The sequence below is a fragment of the Diaphorina citri genome, unplaced genomic scaffold, assembly GCF_000475195.1.
Source record: "Diaphorina citri unplaced genomic scaffold, Diaci psyllid genome assembly version 1.1 scaffold73, whole genome shotgun sequence".
NCBI classification, from domain to species: domain Eukaryota; kingdom Metazoa; phylum Arthropoda; class Insecta; order Hemiptera; family Psyllidae; genus Diaphorina; species Diaphorina citri.
The window spans coordinates 334835-353600 of record NW_007377510.1 but is presented as its reverse complement, the minus strand read 5'-3'; the positions used below and the strand labels follow the sequence as shown (position 1 = coordinate 353600).

Genomic DNA, 18766 nt, shown 5'->3' with positions numbered 1-18766 from the left:
GAAAAGGGAAGAGGGGGAGAGGGGGGAAGGAAGAAAGGAAAGAAAGAGAGAGAGAGAGAGAGAGAGAGAGAGAGAGATGAATGATAAGAAAATTGTGAAACAGAAAGAGAAATGGAGAAGAGGAGAAAAAGTGAGAGCGATAGAAAAAAATATAAGCGTTTCAACTTTTTACCATGTTCCACCTCCTACCTCTTTCTATATTTCTTTCTCTTTCTCTCTCTCTCTCTCTCTCTCTCTTTCTCTTCAAACTCTTTTTGATGCAACATCCATATTTAGCGTAATGCTATCGGCAGTCAATTTGAATTTCAAAATGTTTCCCTTCCTTCTAGTTCTGTTCTCAGAGAGAGAGAGAGGAGAGAGAGAAAGAAAAGGAGTAAATCTATCTATCTATCTATCTATCTATCTATCTATCTATCTATCTATCTATCTATCTATCTATCTATCTATCTATCTCTTCAGATTTTCTCATTTTGTTTCTTATATCTAGGGTAGTAAGATAGGTACATAGGTATAGTGGTAATAGGGGTATAGTCATTAAAGCTTGTCTAATCAACTTTTCATCTTCTTTCAAATAAATGACTCTTGAAGAAGTTCTTCTTTAGACGAACTTTTGACTAAAAGATTGATTATGGGCCTCTCCAAATGAATTCTATGGGAAATAGGTAGATTATTACTTAGCCTCTCCAATTGAATTCTATGAGTGGTAATAGGGGTATAGTCATTAAAGCTTGTCTAATCAACTTTTCATCTTCTTTCAACTAAATGACTCTTGAAGAAGTTCTTCTTTAGACGAACTTTTGACTAAAAGATAGATTATGGGCCTCTCCAAATGAATTCTATGGGAAATAGGTAGATTATTACTTAGCCTCTCCAATTGAATTCTATGAGAAATACCTAGGTAGATTATTACTTATTAGTATGATGTATGCTTGTAGGCAATTGATTATTGAAATAATAAACAGAGTTCTAGGTATTTATTATTTGACGAGATTTCGTCGTCCGAATTTGTTTGTCTGTTTCGTGACAGCTCTTGAACGGATGGTCTTACATAAAATTGATTAGTCTAATGTCAGTAGGGGAACACGGGGCAAAACGGTACATCGGGGCATCACCCGCCCTTTTTAGGAGCTAGGAAGTGCTGAGCTCTCTTGGATGGACTAAGAACTATTCCTGCAAGTTATTGATTATTGAAATAATAAACAGAGTTCTAGGTATTTATTATTTGACGAGATTTCGTCGTCCGAATTTGTTTGTCTGTTTCGTGACAGCTCTTGAACGGATGGTCTTACATAAAATTGATTAGTCTAATGTCAGTAGGGGAACATGGGGCAATAAATTGATTATTGAAATAATAAACAGAGTTCTAGGTATTTATTATTTGACGAGATTTCGTCGTCCGAATTTGTTTGTCTGTTTCGTGACACCTCTTGAACGGATGGTCTTACATAAAATTGATTAGTCTAATGTCAGTAGGGGAACACTGGGCAAAACGGTACATCGGGGCAAAACGCCCTTTTTAGGAGCTAGGAAGTGCTGAGCTCTCTTGGATGGACTAGGAACTATTCCTGCAAGTGCCCATTCTTAGCTCTGGATATTTTTCTTGCATCCCTTGGAATGCGGCCTGGCGAGTTTAAAGGAATTTTTACTTTGTACTTTCTATTACTTAAGAATAGCGAAGACACATATGACAGTAATGAGAAATTATTGCAATTGGAATTTCAGAAGCGGGATACATCGGGGCAAAACGATCACCCACCCTTTTTAGGAGCTAGAAAGTGCTGAGCTCTCTTGGATGGACTAGGAACTATTCCTGCAAGTGTCATCTTTGTTTTGATCTGTGGTGGATTCTTTTATCTTTTGTTTTCGAAGAGTACGGAGGTTTTTTCGATTTCACGAGTGCTTGATGCAATTTCACGAGTGATTGATACAATGCCTGACGCTTTGGGGCAAAATGGTTTATACCGTCTGGGGCAGAATGGTACCCTATACCCTAATGGGAGAATGGTTCCCCAAGGTCCATTCTGCCCCAAGGTATTTTGTGGATGCTCCTGAACGGGTGCTCCTGATAGTGAATGGTAGTCCCAAGACCAGCCACTCACTATCAGGTAGACCTGACAGATACACCTGATCAGGTCCAAAGTTTATACCGTCTGGGGCAGAATGGTACCCTATACCCTAATGGGAGAATGGTTCCCCAAGGTCCATTCTGCCCCAAGGTATTTTGTGGGTGCTCCTGATAGTGAATGGTAGTCCCAAGACCAGCTACTCACTATCAGGTAGACCTGACAGATACACCTGATCAGGTCCAAATGGTACCTAATGAGCACACACACTATCAGCTAGACCGCTGAAAAGGATGAGCACATGCACTATCAGCTATACAGGTACAGCTGAAAAGGTCCGTCTGTCAGGTCTGCCTGATACCTGATAGTGATATGGCCGACCTAACAAGCGATATATTGTTTGGTCTCGGGAAGGTCAGACGTATTCACCACTTTCTGCTGTAACTTTTTCTTCTGGATGGCACTCGTTTTCTTCTTCCACAGTTTCAACCGTCTAAAGATAACCACTAGGAAGAACCCAATGATGACGAGAAAAAGGCAGGAGTTCTTCATACTGGAGAGAGAGTTCTGGGAGTGGACAGGATAAGAAGAGTTACCGTGTGAGAGGTTGGCGAGAGGTGCCTCCGATGGAAACTCACTGAAACAAGAGGAAATATTTTTTGTAAAAATCCTACCATAAAGCTTTAAAAACTTGAAATAGTTAATTAATTAATAATAATAATAAAATATAGGTAGCTAGTTAATATAATAATAAATAATACCTAGAAGTATGTAGGTACCTACCTAGGTATTGAGCCGAAACACAAAGAAAACTTCTCTTCAGTCAGGACTTGTGTACATTACGTATGAAAAGGATAAAGGGAATGTTTTGCACATTGCATACATACAAATTAATTTCAGGCATTCATACAAAATAACGAACGTGTTTATCGAACTCGCGACCTAGCGCTACGAGACAGACGAGCTACCTACCTTCCAAGTTCCAAGCTAACTAGTGTTGCATTTTATTTAACACTAAACCGTAAACCGAAAATTATAGAGTGTGGGTAAAAATCTCGCAGTGGGGATAGTCAGTTGATAAAAAAAAAAAAAAAAAAAAAAACACGTTTTTATTTTAACCCAAAAAAAAATGGCGACGACTCTATCGTAAACCGAAGTCCAGAGCTTGGTTTAGTATGGCAAGAGGGGAAACGTAAACCTAAAAAATGGTTAACACCCCTCACGTCATTAACACACTTCCATGTGAGGGGAGGTAGTGACCTTGACTAAACCGAACTTCGGTTTACGGTTTAGTGTTAAATAAAATGCACCATAGGCTGGCGGTGTTAGGGGAAGTGGAGTCACATAGAACACGCTTACCTTGTAAAATAGCTCGGGGGAACCGTGGTCATCTTGGCATCCAAATCTCGTTTGGGCCTCGCGGGCTGCGAGGACCGAACGAACTGAGTTCTGGCTGAGTAGCGTAAGGTAGACGGTCTGCCTCTAATGATAGATCTGGCCTGGGGACAACTTGGCCGTGACCAAGGGGGGAGAACTTTGGCGGCGAGAATTTGCTGAGAGATCACCTTTTCCGTGTGGAAAATGGTTTCGTTGTTGTCGGGTTTGAAATAGGGATGACTGAAACATAAGGATATCAGGAAGATGCTTTGTACTGCTTTGATTATGCCCATCATTGAGTATGCTGATACTGTTTACTTGAATATTACCCAGGAACTCAAAGTAAAAGTGCAAAGACTTCAAAACTCTTGTGTCAGGTATGTTTTTGGTCTCCGTAAGTATGATCATGTTACTATGTGTCGGTTATCTCTGGGCTGGATGACCGTAGAACAACGCCGGGACATACATATCTTGTTGTTGCTGTGGCGTGTACTCAACACTGGTACTCCAGAGTATTTGTCTTCAATGTTCACTCCTCTATCTCAACATGTACACGACACTAGATCTGGGGAAGAAACTCTTCTTGTTATAGAGGAGGAGAACTATCGATAGCACTATCGATAACTATCGATAGTTTTGACTATCGAACGCTATCGATAGTTGAGGCTTGACTATCGATAGTTTTCGATAGTTTTTTTCTGCACATTTTTCGTTTGTTTTGGTCGTTTTAGAAGTGAAAAGTGTCAAAAAAAATGGTAAAAAACGACTCTATCGTAAACCGAAGTCCAGAGCTTGGTTTAGTATGGCAAGAGGGGAAACGTAAACCTAAAAAATGGTTAACACCCCTCACGTCATTAACACACTTCCATGTGAGGGGAGGTAGTGACCTTGACTAAACCGAACTTCGGTTTACGGTTTAGTGTTAAATAAAATGCACCATAGGCTGGCGGTGTTAGGGGAAGTGGAGTCACATAGAACACGCTTACCTTGTAAAATAGCTCGGGGGAACCGTGGTCATCTTGGCATCCAAATCTCGTTTGGGCCTCGCGGGCTGCGAGGACCGAACGAACTGAGTTCTGGCTGAGTAGCGTAAGGTAGACGGTCTGCCTCTAATGATAGATCTGGCCTGGGGACAACTTGGCCGTGACCAAGGGGGGAGAACTTTGGCAGCGAGAATTTGCTGAGAGATCACCTTTTCCGTGTGGAAAATGGTTTCGTTGTTGTCGGGTTTAAAATAGGGATGACTGAAACATAAGGATATCAGGATTGACGGAATAGGACTAGGCTAAGCAAAAAAAAAAAAATAGCTAAAAAGAGAAAGAGTTCTTCAAAATGAACACGCTCGCAAAAAGCTAGGTGAGCATAATATGATTACGCTTAAACGAATGCAAAGTGCCTTTGATTTCCATTAATCACTGATGTTAAAACACCGTGACAACATGACTGACATGTGTCAAAATTTTCAAGTCTCGTCTCGAAATATTTTATTCAAATTGCACATCTTCATGTGTGGCAACATATTTCCTTCTGACTACTTAATCACACATTCTTTATCTCTCTAATGTTAAAATGAGGATTGGAAAGTAATGTTCTACTTACTATTCGGGTCCCAACATTTTTTCTGGTTTCACCCACTGGTCATATTCTTGTTCCGTGAGGTATCCTAGTTTCACAGCAGCTTCTTTCAACGTGATTCCTGTCTTGTATGCATGCTTGGCAATTTCTGCCGCCTTGTCGTATCCGATGTGTGGATTGAGCGCAGTGACTAACATGAGAGAATCATTCACATGTTTGGCTATCGTGTCTTCATTGGGTAGTATGCCCGTCACACATTTAGTAGTGAATGACTCGGTAGTATCTGCCAGGAGTCGTATGGATCTCAGCACGTTACTTACAATCAGGGGTTTGAATACATTGAGTTCAAAATGACCATTACTTCCTCCTACAGTGACTGCTACATGATTCCCCATCACCTGTGCTGCTACCATGGTCAATGCTTCAACCTGGGTGGGGTTCACTTTGCCTGGCATGATAGAGGAGCCAGGTTCATTTTCAGGTAATTTTAACTCCCCGCTGCTACCATGGTCAATGCTTCAACCTGGGTAGGGTTCACTTTGCCTGGCATGATAGAGGAGCCAGGTTCATTTTCAGGTAATTTTAATTCCCCAAGACCACTGCGAGGTCCGGAGCCAAGGAATCGAATATCATTGGCAATCTTCATGAGACTCACAGCCACTGTGTTGAGAGCACCAGACACTTCTACTAATGCATCATGACTTGCCAAGGCTTCAAACTTGTTTGGTGCAGACTTGAATGGCAATCCTGTTAACTCAGAAATCCTTTGAGTACAATTCTCTGCGAATCCCACATATGTGTTAAGACCTGTCCCGACAGCAGTTCCTCCAATAGCAAGTTGATAAAGTCTGGGTAATGTATCCTTTACTCTCTCTATACCGTACTTGATCTGAGTGACATAACCACTGAACTCTTGTCCTAAGGTGAGTGGTGTGGCATCTTGAGTATGTGTTCTGCCTATCTTGATAATGTTTTGGAACTCCTGAGATTTCTTATCCAAGGCATCATGCAGCATTTGAAGAGAACATAACAATCGGTTATGTATTTCAAGCGCTACTGCAATATGCATCGCTGTAGGGAACGTATCGTTGGAGCTTTGACATTTGTTGACATGATCATTGGGATGAACCGGATCCTTGGAGCCTAGCTTCCCTCCCAGCATCTCAATGGCTCGGTTGCTGATAACCTCATTGACATTCATATTGGTTTGTGTACCAGATCCTGTTTGCCAAATACTCAGAGGGAAATGATCCTCGTATAGTTTACCAGAGATAACTTCATCCGCAGCTTTGGAAATGGTATCAGCAATTTTTGAATCCAAACCAAATCCCTTGTTCACTTGAGCCGCTGCTTTCTTCAATATCCCCATGGCTGAGATGATTGCCTCTGGCATACGCTCACTCTCTCCTCCGATAGGGAAGTTGATGAGAGATCGCACGGTCTGGGCGCCATAGTATTTGTCGTTCGGTACTTCCAACTCCCCGAATGAATCTTTCTCTATTCTCACCCCGTCTTTACCCATGACAATAACTATTGAACCGCAAACTTACCCGTGATTTAGAACTAACTAAAGGCAACTCTTGTTACTCCCACTAATATATACTTTGTTATCAATTGTGCAATCTGATAACAAATTGCAAAAACCTTCAATTTCAAATAAAACCTTATCAGCTGATAGAAAAATAGAGTAAAAAAAAAAAATGCACTAAACCGGTCCTTATTAATTGATATAAATTTTATACGTAACTACCTAGTACTTCTATTTCTGAAACAAAATTGGCAATCTTGTTCCCATAGGTATACTGTATTTATACTTCTGACATACATCCGATATTGTCTGAAGGTGCTAAGTGCCTCCTTTGCAATCAATTTCCACATTTCAATAACCTTTTTACACTGGTAATGCCGCCACTGGTCGCTACTCGATTAAAGTAGCTACTCAACTGTTGTCAAGAGGCTGAGTGGACTCCGAACTCCAAGCACGGAGCCTCAAAAAACATCGACCCAGCCGGGAATAGAACCCGGGAGCTCGGGCTTCCCCAATGTGGATAATCACTAGGCCACGGAGGCTGCTCATTTCCCCATTCTCGACTATTACACCATATTAAGGAGCGCGGCAGCGCTCTGCCTCGCCAAGTCAAGAAAGTTTGACCGCTTTTCATTATGAAACTTCTACAAGGAAAATACGCCTGTAGCGCGCTAATCAGATATTATAATTTATGTCAGTCCTGTTCCAAATAAATCTGAGAGCAGGAGCTCTCCGCTCTGCTTAGTTTTTCCTTTGAAATTGCGTTATCAATAAATTTAGGCCATAGAAGTCTACGATGACTACTCAGGGAAATATCCTTTGAAATTGCGTTATCAATTTAGGCCATAGAAGTCTACGATGACCACTCAGGGAAATTCTATACGCCTTTGGTAACGGGTAGACAGTGTTGATTTTCTATCGATTAATCGATTTTTCCGAGACCTAGTAGACACCGAAACAAGACGCATTTACACCGGCGAATTTTCCACCTTGCTTCCCACGATGGAAATCTTGCTTCCCGGTTTCCCGTTGAATACAATAGGTGTGTTAACATCAGCATAGTCATCCAGATCTTCTGAATTACTCAACAGGTGATTCTCTACGTCTGATTTAGATCTGCTGAGCCACCATCTGAAATCATTTCGATAGATTAGTACGAGGTTGAATGGTAGAGATTTGTCTTTGGCAATAATTTCACCCTTTGACTGAGTTAGGTTCGGGGCCACAAAGTGAGTTTCAACTCCGTGTAAGTTTAACTTTCAGTAGAAATCTTACGTGTTCTTGAGAGTTTATTGCAACGGTCGTTACATTAATTAGTTGAATGGTAGAGATTTGTCTTTGGCAATAATTTCACCCTTTGACTGAGTTAGGTTCGGGGCCACAAAGTGAGTTTCAACTCCGTGTTAGTTTAACTTTCAGTAGAAATCTTACGTGTTCTTGAGAGTTTATTGCAACGGTCGTTACATTAATTCCCCATTCTTAGCTCTGGATATTTTTCTTGCATCCCTTGGAATGCGGCCTGGCGAGTTTAAAGGAATTTTTACTTTGTACTTTCTATTAGATACTTAAGAATAGCGAAGACACAATCATATAACAGTAATGAGAAATTATTGCAATTGGTCCAAATTTTTGTGTCAAGCACACTTGTGAATCATTTTGTCACGAATATCGTTCCGCACTTAATACTCCTCGATAAAATCGAACGACTAGGACTCGAACCACCAACCTCCAGATGCTAAGCAGGAAGCAGTATGCTTGGCTACCTATCTTGGTTACTTAGCATACTTTACTGACAACTGTTCCTAATCTAAGACCATAAAACTGTTGTTACAAGAATTGACCATTAGGCCATTTTAAAAATAGACCATAAAACTAAACACGTGAAAACTCAGTAGTTATCAAGTCTGTGATAATAAAAGCTTTCGGGATTTCCTTTTCCTTTCGTGGAACTGGAACGATCTCCTCTCTTCTGGATGGTATCTTAGATTCCCAATGGTTTAGTACAGGCGCTATCAAGCCAAAAGAGGGGAAATGTGATTAATGAAAGGGGAAATGAGCTTCAGAAGAGGGGAAATGAGCTTCAGAAGAGGGTAAAAAGAAGCGGGAAAATGAGTTTCAGAAGAGGGGAAATGAGTTTCAAAAGAGGAAATTGTTTCCGTTTCCGAAAGGATACAATTCAAATAAACTCGTACCTGTGTATCGTAGACGTTTCTCAAAGTAATGTTAAACTGCCGGTACAGATTAGCTACATCTCCGGCTATACCGTGAAGAACCTGAAAATTAAAACAGGTTAACGCCACTTTTAACAACTATGGTCTACCCAACATTCGGCGACAAGCAACCCGCCTCAAGGGCACCAGAGGTCCAAAAAACGGGGGGCGAGGGGGCGGTAAATTGCGCCAGGAGATGGTAAAGGGCGCCGGAGGCGGCTAAAATCAAGAGCAAAGTTTCAGAAAACGTCCCAGGGGGAGCGGCACCCCCTCCCAGCGTGCCGCCCTGTTCGCGTTAACATTTTGAACAGGCCTTAATCCGGGGCTGACTCTCATTTAAATTACATTGCCTACAAGGACGTTCGGGAAAAAAATCAGATGAAACTCACGACAAGTGGGGACGGGCCTTAAGAATAGTTTTTTTTTCTCTCCTTACTTTCGTGACTTTTCTCGTTTCCAGGATCTTCTTCAGGACGCCTTTGCGCAGAAAGTAGGGACATTTGAGGATGTCAAACAAATACACATGGTCCGGAGATACCGATACTTGACAGAGGGTAATGAGACCGAACTGTCCCAAATTGTAGCCTTCCAGATCGACAGCCACACGGGGGTGATTATCGTAGATGTTTTGGGCTATTCTGTCCCCCAATGAGGGTTCTTCAACTAGAGTCACTTTGAACGGGGACTCGAGACCTCTCGGTAACTCACCTGAGCGAGAAACAAAGTTCAAATTATAAAAAAATACACTAGACTCGTGTGGTCTGTGTTGTAGCATGCCCATCCCGTAGTATGTCGACGGGGGAGTGGGGTGCTTCGAATTATACTTACTTAGGGCACCCCCGCACCGCGAAGCTGAGGGTATTGGATATAAGTCAGCATTGATTGGTAGTAGATACTTTGATTACTTTGTGGACCTGACAGGTAAGTCTGAAAAAGTCCACCTGACACCTGATGAGCACACACACCATCAGGTAGATCTGACAGGCGGACCTGATCAGGTCTACCTGATAGTGAGTGGCTGGCCTTACCGTCCTCAAAGAGAAACTTGGGCTTGCGGATGATGGCTTTGTATCTGTTTTTCAGCTCGTTCAGGTCAATACTTCTGAGACCCACATAGTGATCTTTGACTTTGAATACGAGAGGGAAGTGGCGAAGAAAAAGCTCAAAATGAGAGATATCCCTACCACAAATTCTTTTGAACTCCATGGAGTAGAACTGAGCAAACTGGAACAGTTCTGACACCTTAACGAATTGCTGTCGTTTATACCTGGAAAACGAAGAGAGGCGAAGAAGATTCAAGTCAGTTAACAGCTCGTACTTCATTATGCCTGGCTAGGGGACTTTAAACAGGGAGGATACCAGCCTGGAATTTTTCTTGCTAAAGAAATGGCAAAGGTTGAGTGAGAACATTTGGTGTTTTGACTGACATTTGGTTTTTGCAGACAAAATCAAATGTTAGCCCAGGGCCTTAGATATCCGTTCAAGATAAAATCCGCGCCGGGCAGGAACATCTGTCGTTTTTATCAGCTCTAAAGTAGTTAGTGGGAAAAAACTGAAAGTCAAGGTTAGGTTTGTTATGTGAACACAAAAATTAATTAAAAACAACTACAAGAAGTTTGCTTACAATAAAATCAAATATTAGGTAGGTATCTATATCTAAAAGAGTATACATAGATACTTTATAGGAGGTAAGTACATGGATATTACTTAAGTTATGTGAGTAAAATACATAATATAATTTGTAAATACATTCTAATCTAAACGAAGACTACAAACAGAGAGGAAACAAGACTAAGACTATGAAGAGGTAAATGATGGGATAATGAAGAAAATAAACATAATGGAATAAATTACGTTCAAGGGCTAAAATAATGTTTTTTTAGGTAGGAATGTAGGACAAGTATTCATAGAGTGAGTTCAATCATTCAGCTACATACGAATAAAAATCATCTAAAACATTACAATAGGGAAAGAAAATTTGTATTTATAAATTTGTGTCATTTATTTTCAGACAAAATCTTGCTAGTAGGTACCTATCTAAAGTTGTTCAATACATCGGAACATTCGGAACAAAAGAAGTTAACTACAGAAAATTCAAGGGAGTTTTTTAAAAGTTGTACTGTTGTTGAATTTTAGAATTGCTAAAAATCAACAACTCTAAAATTCAATATGAGCTAACACAACAAAAAACACACATTACTCAAGTTGGACTACAAAACGTCGAGGTCAAAGGTTGAGTGAGAACATTTGGTGTTTTGACTGACATTTGGTTTTTGCAGACAAAATCAAATGTTAGCCCAGGGCCTTAGATATCCCTTCAAGATAAAATCCGCGCCGGGCAGGAATCGAACCCGCGGTCTAGCGCTTACAAGGCAGACGCGCTACCAACCAAGATAACTAGGCTGGCTAATAGTAATAATAAAATCCTGCAAGTTAAAGGTATGTTAGGATACTTACTGACTGAGCATTGTGTTAGCTAGCAAAACTTTCGTGGCGCAAGCTGTATCGATATTCTTCCTTATATGGTACAGATAGTCAATGGTAGCATTCTTCTCTCTTATATCCGTATGATTCTTCAGGTCAAATTGCAAATAGATGGCCTTATTCTTCATAAACACATCCATGCTGAGATCAGCTAGAAATATAGGAGAGAGGTGAGATGTAAAGTTGTAATTATTTCCCCTTGATCTAAAGTGCTAGAAATCGAGATCTATCGAGGCTGAGAATCGACAAGGCTGTAAACCGACTGAGGTTTTTACCTTGAATGCCTCCAAAATTCGGATTACTAAAAAACCTTACCTTGAATGCCTCCGAAATTCGGATTACTAAAAAACTTCACCTTAAATGCCTCCAAAATTAGGGTTACTAAAAAACCTTACCCTTACCTTGAATGCCTCCAAAATTCGGGTTACTAAAAAACCTTACCTTGAATGCCTCCAAAATGCGGGTTAAGAGAGTAACGACTGTTATCACTTGTTACTAGGACCACATTGCGTCAGTCCACTAGGCACATGACTTGGAGAGTAATCTAGGTTCATCATCAAAAAAATCCGCCCCGGGCGGGAATCGAACCCGCGGCCTAGCGCTTACAAGGCAGACGCACTACCAACTAAGCTAACTAGGCTGACTTATGATGGTAAGAATCGGTCAAAAAATCGGAAAAAATAGTACCAAATCTGTCGTTTTTATCAGCTCTAAAGTAGTTAGTGGGAAAAAACTGAAAGTCAAGGTTAGGTTTGTTATGTGAACACAAAAATTAATTTAAAACAACTACAAGAAGTTTGCTTACAAACAATAAAATCAAATATTAGGTAGGTATCTATATCTAAAAGAGTATACATAGATACTTTATAGGAGGTAAGTACATGGATATTACTTAAGTTATGTGAGTAAAATACATAATATAATTTGTTAATACATTCTAATCTAAACGAAGACTACAAACAGAGAGGAAACAAGACTAAGACTATGAAGAGGTAAATAATGGGATAATGAAAAAAATAAACATAATGGAATAAATTACGTTCAAGGGCTAAAATAATGTTTTTTTAGGTAGGAATGTAGGAAAAGTATTCATAGAGTGAGTTCAATCATTCAGCTACATACGAATAAAAATCATCTAAAACATTACAATAGAGAAAGAAAATTTGTATTTATAAATTTGTGTCATTTTCAGACAAAATCTTGCTAGTAGGTACCTATCTAAAGTTGTTCAATAGGCAATAGAGAAAGAAAATTTGTATTTATAAATTTGTGTCATTTTCAGACAAAATCTTGCTAGTAGGTACCTATCTAAAGTTGTTCAATACATCGGAACAAAAGAAGTTAACTACAGAAAATTCAAGAGAGTTTTTTATTAAAAGTTGTACTGTTGTTGAATTTTAGAATTGCTAAAAATCAACAACTCTAAAATCCAATATGAGCTAACACAACAAAAAACACACATTACTCAAGTTGGACTACAAAACTTTCGGAACAAAAGAAGTTAACTACAGAAAATTCAAGGGAGTTTTTTAAAAGTTGTACTGTTGTTGAATTTTAGAATTGCTAAAAATCAGCAACTCTAAAATTCAATATGAGCTAACACAACAAAAAACACACATTACTCATACTGTACTACAAAACGTCGAGGGAACTTACACCACACCCTGCCTGTGTTCTCAGCACATCTCATCTTTGTTGAGTAGGATATTACTTGACTTGAGACTGGGTAGCGAGTGTTGAGACACAAGCCGCCAGAAGCTAAGGGAACACAGAGTACATTTTTGTTATACGGAGCACGAGCCACCAAGAAAATAAGGAAAGATTGGTATTGAGGGGTAACGTCGAGGGAACTTACACCACACCCTGCCTGTGTTCTCAGCACATCTCATCTTTGTTGAGTAGGATATTACTTGACTTGAGACTGGGTAGCGAGTGTTGAGACACAAGCCGCCAGAAGCTAAGGGAACACAGAGTACATTTGTTATACGGAGCACGAGCCACCAAGAAAATAAGGAAAGATTGGTATTGAGGGGTTGTTGAGTAGGATATTACTTGACTTGAGACTGGGTAGCGAGTGTTGAGACACAAGCCGCCAGAAGCTAAGGGAACACAGAGTACATTTATTATAGGGAGCACAAGCCACCAAGAACATTATATTTTCCTTTCGTTGAACTTTCGAAATTAGAACCGATTCCGATGGCGCGCCATCTTGGATTTCCTAAGATATAAGGTTCAAGAGGATTTAAGAGAGAGGGCATGAAGAAAAGAGGAAGCAGTGAGAAGAGAATTGTAGAGGGGGAGATTAAAAAAAGAAAAATGCAGACCGCAAATGCAATTGGGATAATGGCAAAGTAAAAGAAGGAACTATAAGGGAGTCTTATCGCTCCGAAATCGAAGAGTGAAGGAAGACAGGATAGGAGAAAGCCAGAACGAACCCTATCTGTTTCTCATAAAGTTAGCCCCGGTCTGCCCCGGACGGAACTCGAACCTGCAACCTAGAGCTTACCAGGCAGACAGGCCTTCTGAGCTAACTTTTTAAAAGGAATTTTAATTGTGTTGAGCATTAAATGCTTGTCACAAATGTCCTTCCTCGCTTGATAAACTACGCTAAATTTAATGACTTGACTTGGACTCGAACCACCAACCTCCAGATCCAGAGTCCACCGTGCTAACCACTACACCACTGAGACAGGCCTTCTAAGCTAACTAGGCATTATGTAGGCTGGAAAAAATATTTTCATTTTTCGTTTAAGTAAATGGAACTTGAAACCCAAACCACCAGAAGCTATGGGATAAATTGTAAGAAAAAATAGGTTTTGTATACCTACATAGTAGGTATAACCCCTACATAGTAGGTATAGCACTACTCATGTCACGGTAGTATTCGAGCAATCAAACACCTTGTCTGTTACTGATAGAATCCCGGATATCTTACCTGGAAATATTGCTACTGGTTGACTTGGACATGGTGAAGTCAGGGCCTTCTATATCGTCGATACCCTTGTGTACGGACACTTCATCCAAGTCTTTCCCGAGAGCTGCAGACCGCGCCTGCATAGCGGCCCGATACTCTGGGGTAGATAACGAGCCTAGAGTAGGCTTTACGTAGCTGAAAAGATAATAATAATGTTGCTAAGTATTCAGTGGGCTAAGCATTTAGTTCAACCACCTATTTAAACAGGGAGTATACCAGCCTGAATTCCCCTTGCAAAAGAAATGGCAAAGGTTGAGTGCGAAGGGCACTCGTGAAATTTGTGGCCAAAACCAAATGTCAGCCCAAAGCAATCAACCTAGTTTAAAGCTGATTGAGAAGCTGACGAAAAACACCGACCTCGTCTGTACACGGGAAAGGGCGAAAAAAGAAGAAGAAAGTATACCAGCCTGAATTCCCCTTGCAAAAGAAATGGCAAAGGTTGAGTGCGAAGGGCACTCGTGAAATTTGTGGCCAAAACCAAATGGCAGCCCAAAGCAATCACCCTTGTTTAGAGCTGGTTGAGAAGCTGACGAAAAACACCGATCTCATCTGTACACGGCAAAAGGCGAAAAAAGAAGAAGAAGAGTTCATCTACCTATTCTGTCCATAAGTAGGTACTTGTTTGTGTACATAACTCTTTGTTAATTGTATCTTTTTCTCCCCACTTGTATTTACTACCCTGTGAATGAAGAATCGAAGATCTTAAAAAAGTGAGATATAAGGTTCAAGAGGATTTAAGAGAGAGGGCATGAAGAAAAGAGGAAGCAGTGAGAAGAGAATTGTAGAGGGGGAGATTAAAAACAGGAAAATGCAGACCGCAAATGAAATTGGGATAGTGGCAAAGTAAAAGAAGAAAAGAAGGAACTATAAGGGAGTCTTATCGCTCCAAAACCGAAGAGTGATAGGAGAAAGCCAGAACGAACCCTATCTGTTTCTGATAAAGTTAGCCCCGGTCTGCCCCGGACGGAACTCGAACCCGCAACCTAGCGCTTACAAGGCAGACAGGCCTTCTAAGCTAACTAGGTATTATGTAGGCTGGAAAAAATATTTTCATTTTTCGTTTAAGTAAATGGAACTTGAAACCCAAACCACCAGAAGCTATGGGATAAATTGTAAGAAAAAATAGGTTTTGTTCTAACCCCTACATTTCCTGTTATACCTACTCATGTCACGGTAGTATTCGATCAATCAAACACCTTGTCTGTTACTGATAGAATCCCGGATATCTTACCTGGAAATATTGCTACTGGTTGACTTGGACATGGTGAAGTCAGGGCCTTCTATATCGTCGATACCCTTGTGTACGGACACTTCATCCAAGTCTTTCCCGAGAGCTGCAGACCGCGCCTGCATAGCGGCCCGATACTCTGGGGTAGATAGGGAGCCTAGAGTAGGCTTTACGTAGCTGAAAAAATAATAATAATGTTGCTAAGTATTCAGTATGCTAAGCATTTATAGTGATGGGTCGTGGGTAAATACCCACTGGGTGGGTAAATAAAAATTGGGTATTTACCCGGGTATTTATCCACCCCCAGGGTGGGTAAATACCCGGGTATTTAAAAAAAAGAAGAAAACTAAACAAAAAACATCGTCACTTGATTTATTTTCATTTTTCGTTTAAGTAAATGGAACTTGAAACCCAAACCACCAGAAGCTATGGGATAAATTGTAAGAAAAAATAGGTTTTGTTCTAACCCCTACATTTCCTGTTATACCTACTCATGTCACGGTAGTATTCGATCAATCAAACACCTTGTCTGTTACTGATAGAATCCCGGATATCTTACCTGGAAATATTGCTACTGGTTGACTTGGACATGGTGAAGTCAGGGCCTTCAATATCATCGATACCCTTGTGTACGGACACTTCATCCAAGTCTTTCCCGAGAGCTGCAGACCGCGCCTGCATAGCGGCCCGATACTCTGGGGTAGATAGGGAGCCTAGAGTAGGCTTTACGTAGCTGAAAAAATAATAATAATGTTGCTAAGTATTCAGTATGCTAAGCATTTATAGTGATGGGTCGTGGGTAAATACCCACTGGGTGGGTAAATAAAAATTGGGTATTTACCCGGGTATTTATCCACCCCCAGGGTGGGTAAATACCCGGGTATTTAAAAAAAAGAAGAAAACTAAACAAAAAACATCGTCACTTGATTTTTTTTTTCAATTTCCCGGGCACAATTCGACTGAGGCGCTTCTTGAAAATACCCGGGTATTTATAAAAATTGGGTATTTACCCGGGTATTTACCCAGGTAAATACCCAGGGTATTTACCCCAAAAATAAGTACCCACCTATTTAAACAGGGAGTATACCAGCCTGAATTCCCCTTGCAAAAGAAATGGCACAGGTTGAGTGCGAAGGGCACTCGTGAAATTTGTGGCCAAAACCAAATGTCAGCCCAAAGCAATCAACCTAGTTTAGAGCTGATTGAGAAGCTGACGAAAAACACCGACCCCGTCTGTACACGGGAAAAGGCGAAAAAAAGAAGAAGGGTTCATCTACCTGTTCTGTCCATAGGTAGGTACTTGTTTCTTGTTTGTGTACATAACTCTTTGTTTATTGTATCTTTTCCCCCCCACTTGTATTTACTACCCTGTGAATGAAGAATTGAAGATCTTTAAATAAGTAGAAGAAGAAGAAGAAGAGTTCATCTACCTATTCTGTCCATAAGTAGGCACTTGTTTGTGTACATAACTCTTTGTTTATTGTATCTTTTCCCCCCACTTGTATTTACTACCCTGTGAATGAAGAATTGAAGATCTTTAAATAAGTGAATTCAATCAAATTGATTGATTTACTTACGTTTTCAGCAACAGTGAAGACCCCACGACGGTAACAGAGCTGAGTGCCATCGCTGCAGACGCCATCCAGGGCTGCAACGTGAATCCAAACGGACTGAACAGTCCCGCCGCGATAGGAATGCCTATGAGATTGTACATGCTGGCAAACAGGAAGTTCAGTCTTATCCTCCGTACCGTTTTACGGGACAGGTCGAAACAGCCGATCACATCCAACAAGTCATTCTGGAAGACAAGTCAGTAGAAATTTATTTCGAGGTAAGTGGGGGTATCATTGTTACTTAAGGGCAACTCTAGCCCACATTTGAAGATCCAAGGAAAAATAGGGGAAAGGAGGGTGGACAAAGCTACATTCTAAAGTTCTAAACAGATATGGTTTGCTTTCGGAACGGCTGGCTTTTTTTTACCCTGTCTTCCTTCTCTCTTCGACTTTTACCCCTGGAAGATAACTTTCATTTTTGTCATTGTTACTTAAGGGCAACTCTAGCCCACATTTGAAGATCCAAGGAAAAATAGGGGAAAGGAGGGTGGACAAAGCTACATTCTAAACAGATATGGTTTGCTTTCGGAACGGCTGGCTTTTTTTTATCCTGTCTTCCTTCTCTCTTCGACTTTTACCCCTGGAAGATAACCTTCATTTTTCTTACGATTGCTTCAGGAAACAAATTGCTATCTAGACTTACCCTCATAAGGACAACATCTGCTTTCTTCAGGTCAAATTGCAAATAGATGGCCTTATTCTTCATAAACACATCCATGCTGAGACCAGCTAGAAATATAGGAGAGAGGTGAGGTGTAAAGTTGTAATTATTTCCCCTTGATCTAAAGTGCTAGAAATCGAGATCTATCAAGGCTGAGAATCGACAAGGCTGTAAACCGACTGAGGTTTTTCCCTTGAATGCCTCCGAAATTCGGATTACTAAAAAACCTTACCTTGTGATCTAAAGTGCTAGAAATCGAGATCTATCGAGGCTGAGAATCGACAAGGCTGTAAACCGACTGAGGTTTTTACCTTGAATGCCTCCGAAATTCGGATTACTAAAAAACCTTACCTTGAATGCCTCCGAAATTCGGATTACTAAAAAACCTTACCTTAGGGTACAATATTGATTTCTAATCTTTTTTTTGGGGTGGGATGGAGTTTTGTTTATTTTTTGTGGCACTTGATTTATTTTGGGAGGAACAACTTGGCGGGGTCTTTTTTATGCTCGGACTTACCATTGATAGAACACAATACGGCTGTGTGACCCAAATCTTCTTCATCCATGTGTTCAAACAAAGACATCCTATTCAAGAAAACAAGGGCATCTATGAGGAATCACAATAGAAGGAAATCTAATGTTAGGGTGCGGTCAAGTATCGAACTTACCATTGATAGAACACAATACGGCTGTGTGACCCAAATCTTCTTCATCGGTCATTCTGACATCAATGTCTGAACGCACCTCTATCCCATTCCTTCTCATCCACTCCCTGTTTCCAATGATCACCTGGGAACACAAACAAATGACTAAGGTAAAACTAACTAACTTAGGTAAATACTTAATATCATTGTAATTTTTCTATCAATGTCCTACACAAGCCTTGAGCTTATAGGACATTGATATACTACTATCAATGTTGTTGAAGCTGAATAAAAAATAAATATATACCTATGTTGGTAACTAAAAAAAAAAAAAAAATTATCTGTCCCCAAATGGTAGAAATCTGAATCTCCCCACACTGGCCTTCATACTATTTCTGCAAGACGGTGG

General features: G+C 40.4%; 2 protein-coding genes across 3 annotated transcripts in view; both read right to left on the bottom strand.

Annotated features, from left to right (window-relative positions):
* Positions 1-2163: 2163 nt before the first annotated feature.
* On the bottom strand, positions 2164-6661 carry LOC103520977 (fumarate hydratase, mitochondrial). 2 transcript variants are annotated; one of them, XM_026831951.1, is made up of 4 exons: positions 5521-6661; positions 5040-5425; positions 3423-3680; positions 2164-2700 (listed from the first exon to the last, which is right to left on the bottom strand). In XM_026831951.1, exons 1-4 carry the CDS (start codon positions 6535-6537, stop codon positions 2445-2447), a joined length of 1917 nt encoding a protein of 638 aa, XP_026687752.1. In that variant the 5' UTR covers positions 6538-6661; the 3' UTR covers positions 2164-2444. The 2 variants fall into 2 exon arrangements, with proteins under 2 accessions (XP_026687752.1, XP_008484301.2); XM_008486079.3 differs by having other exon boundaries at positions 5040-5443; positions 5539-6661.
* Positions 6662-7358: 697 nt separating this feature from the next.
* The window catches only part of LOC103521163 (copper-transporting ATPase 1), a 41010-nt gene continuing 29602 nt past the window's right edge, over positions 7359-18766 (bottom strand). Inside the window, 2 exon segments of the mRNA XM_026832057.1 lie at positions 7359-7674; positions 15999-16172. Coding sequence (XP_026687858.1) covers positions 7512-7674; positions 15999-16172 — 337 coding nt within the window. The 3' untranslated portion in view covers positions 7359-7511.